The sequence below is a fragment of the Corvus brachyrhynchos genome, unplaced genomic scaffold (genome assembly GCF_000691975.1).
Source record: "Corvus brachyrhynchos isolate BGI_N302 unplaced genomic scaffold, ASM69197v1 scaffold787, whole genome shotgun sequence".
NCBI lineage: Eukaryota > Metazoa > Chordata > Aves > Passeriformes > Corvidae > Corvus > Corvus brachyrhynchos.
The window spans coordinates 193471-195836 of record NW_008239142.1 but is presented as its reverse complement, the minus strand read 5'-3'; the positions used below and the strand labels follow the sequence as shown (position 1 = coordinate 195836).

The window sequence follows — 2366 nt, the reverse complement described above, 5'->3', positions numbered from 1 at the left end:
TTTGGGGTGGGATTTGTGGATCCCTTTGGGGTGGGATTTGTGGATCCCTTTGGGGTGGGATTTGTGGATCCCTTTGGGGTGGGATTTGTGGATCCCTTTGGGGTGGGATTTGTGGATCCCTTTGGGGTGGGATTTGTGAATCCCTTGGGTCGGGATTTGTGGACCCCTTGGGGTGGGATTTGTAGAACTTTTGGGGTGGGATTTGTGGATCCCTTGGGTCGGGATTTGTGGAACTTTTGGATTGGGATTTGTGGAGCCTTTGGGTCAGGATTTGTGAACCCCTTGGATTGGGATTTGTGGAACTTTCGGATTGGGATTTGTGGATCCCTTGGGTCGGGATTTATGGAACTTTCGGATTGGGATTTGTGGATCCCTTGGGTCGGGATTTGTGGAACTTTTGGATTGGGATTTGTGGATCCCTTGGGTCGGGATTTGTGGAACTTTTGGATTGGGATTTGTGGAGCCTTTGTATTGGGATTTGTGGATCCCTCAGGTCGGGATTTGCGGAACTTTTGGATCGGGATTTGTGGAGCCCAGCGGTCGCTCTCCCAGCTTTCCCCATTCCCGGAATTCCCTGGAGCAGGAGGGGCACTCACCCGGCACATGAAGTCCAGCAGCGTGGCCGTGATGGCCGGGTGGGGCTTCATGGAGTGGTGCATGACCAGGATGGCCGGTTCTGGGACAGGGAACGGGATGAGACCCCAGAGACCCCAAATCCCCGTTCCCGGGGGGCTGCCGAGGGATTGGGACACCCACGGATCCCATCCAGAGGGAGATCCCAATGGATCCCATCCCCAGGAGACCTCCATGGATCCCATCCATAGGAATATCCCCACAGATCCCATCCCCAGGAGATCCCCACAGATCCCATCCATAGGAGACCCTGATGGATCCCATCCCCAGGAGCCCCCGATGGATCCCATCCATAGGGAGATCCCAATGGATCCCCTCCATAGGAAGATCCCTGATGGATCCTGCCCCCAGGAGCCCCCCACAGATCCCATCCATAGGAATATCCCCACAGATCCCATCCCCAGGGACACCCCGATGGATCCCATTCCCAGGAAGATCCCCCCGATGGATCCCGCCCCCAGGAGCCCCCAATGGATCCCACCCCCAGGAAGATCCCCCCGCTGGATCCCGCCCCCCGGCAGATCCCCCCGCTGGATCCCGCCCCCCGGCAGATCCCCCCGCTGGATCCCGCCCCCCGGCAGATCCCCCCGCTGGATCCCGCCCCCCGGCAGATCCCCCCGCTGGATCCCGCCCCCCGGCAGATCCCCCCGCTGGATCCCGCCCCCCGGCAGATCCCCCCGCTGGATCCCGCCCCCCGGCAGATCCCCCCGCTGGATCCCGCCCCCCGGCAGATCCCCCCGCTGGATCCCGCCCCCCGGCAGATCCCCCCGCTGGATCCCGCCCCCCGGCAGATCCCCCCGCTGGATCCCGCCCCCCGGCAGATCCCCCCGCTGGATCCCGCCCCCCGGCAGATCCCCCCGCTGGATCCCGCCCCCCGGCAGATCCCCACGCACCGATGTTCATGATGCTGTCCTTCTCGGGGTTGAAGAAGAGCCAGTCGTAGAACAGCGCCAGTTTGGCGTTGGAAGCGGCGACGTTGGACTGCGAGAGACAGAAAATTCCCAAATTATCCCGTGAAGACGATGCCGAGACCCCTCCAAGAACCACCTGAGATCCCACCGGGACTTCTCCAAAATCCCTCCGAGACCCTTCCAAGATCCCTTTTGGATCCCTCCAAGATCCCGCTGAGATCTGAGATTCCTTCCAGACCCCCCCAAGACGCGCTGCTCTTCCCACTGCTGGGACTGTCCCGCTCCCAGCCCATCCCATAGCCCATTTTTGGGATATCCCTGCTCCCAGCCCACCCCATTCCCAGGATATCCCTGCTCTCAGCCCACCCCGTGCCTCATTCCCAGGATATCCCTGCTCCAACATCCCATTCCCGGGATATCCCTGCTCCCAGATGATCCCATATCCTGTTTTTGGGATATCCCTGCTCCCAGCCCACCCTGTGCCTCATTCCCAGGATATCCCCGCTCCCAGCCCACCCCGTGCCCCATTCCTGGGATATCCCTGCTCCAACATCCCATTCCCGGGATATTCCCGCTCCCAGCCCACCCCACACCCCATTTTTAGGATATCCCCGTTCCCACCCCATCCCATTCCCAGGGTATCCCGCTCCCACCCTGTCCCATACCCCATTTTTAGGATATTCCCTCTCCCAAACCACCCCGTGCCCCATTCCCGGGGTATCCCTGCTCCCACCCCACCCCATTCCCAGGATATCCCCGCTCCCACCCCACCCCATTCCCAGGATATCCCCGCTCCCACCCCGTGCCCCATTCCTGGGGTAT

The 2366-nt window shown here is 61.4% G+C and overlaps 1 protein-coding gene across 1 annotated transcript in view; it reads right to left on the bottom strand.

Moving 5' to 3' along the window:
• INTS3 (integrator complex subunit 3) overlaps positions 1-2366 on the bottom strand; it is a 44214-nt gene that overhangs the window by 15977 nt on the left and 25871 nt on the right. Inside the window, exons 15-16 of the mRNA XM_017740045.1 lie at positions 1527-2030; positions 597-676 (exon numbers count right to left, since the gene is read on the bottom strand). Coding sequence (XP_017595534.1) covers positions 597-676; positions 1527-2030 — 584 coding nt within the window. The remainder of the gene's footprint in view (positions 1-596; positions 677-1526; positions 2031-2366) is intronic.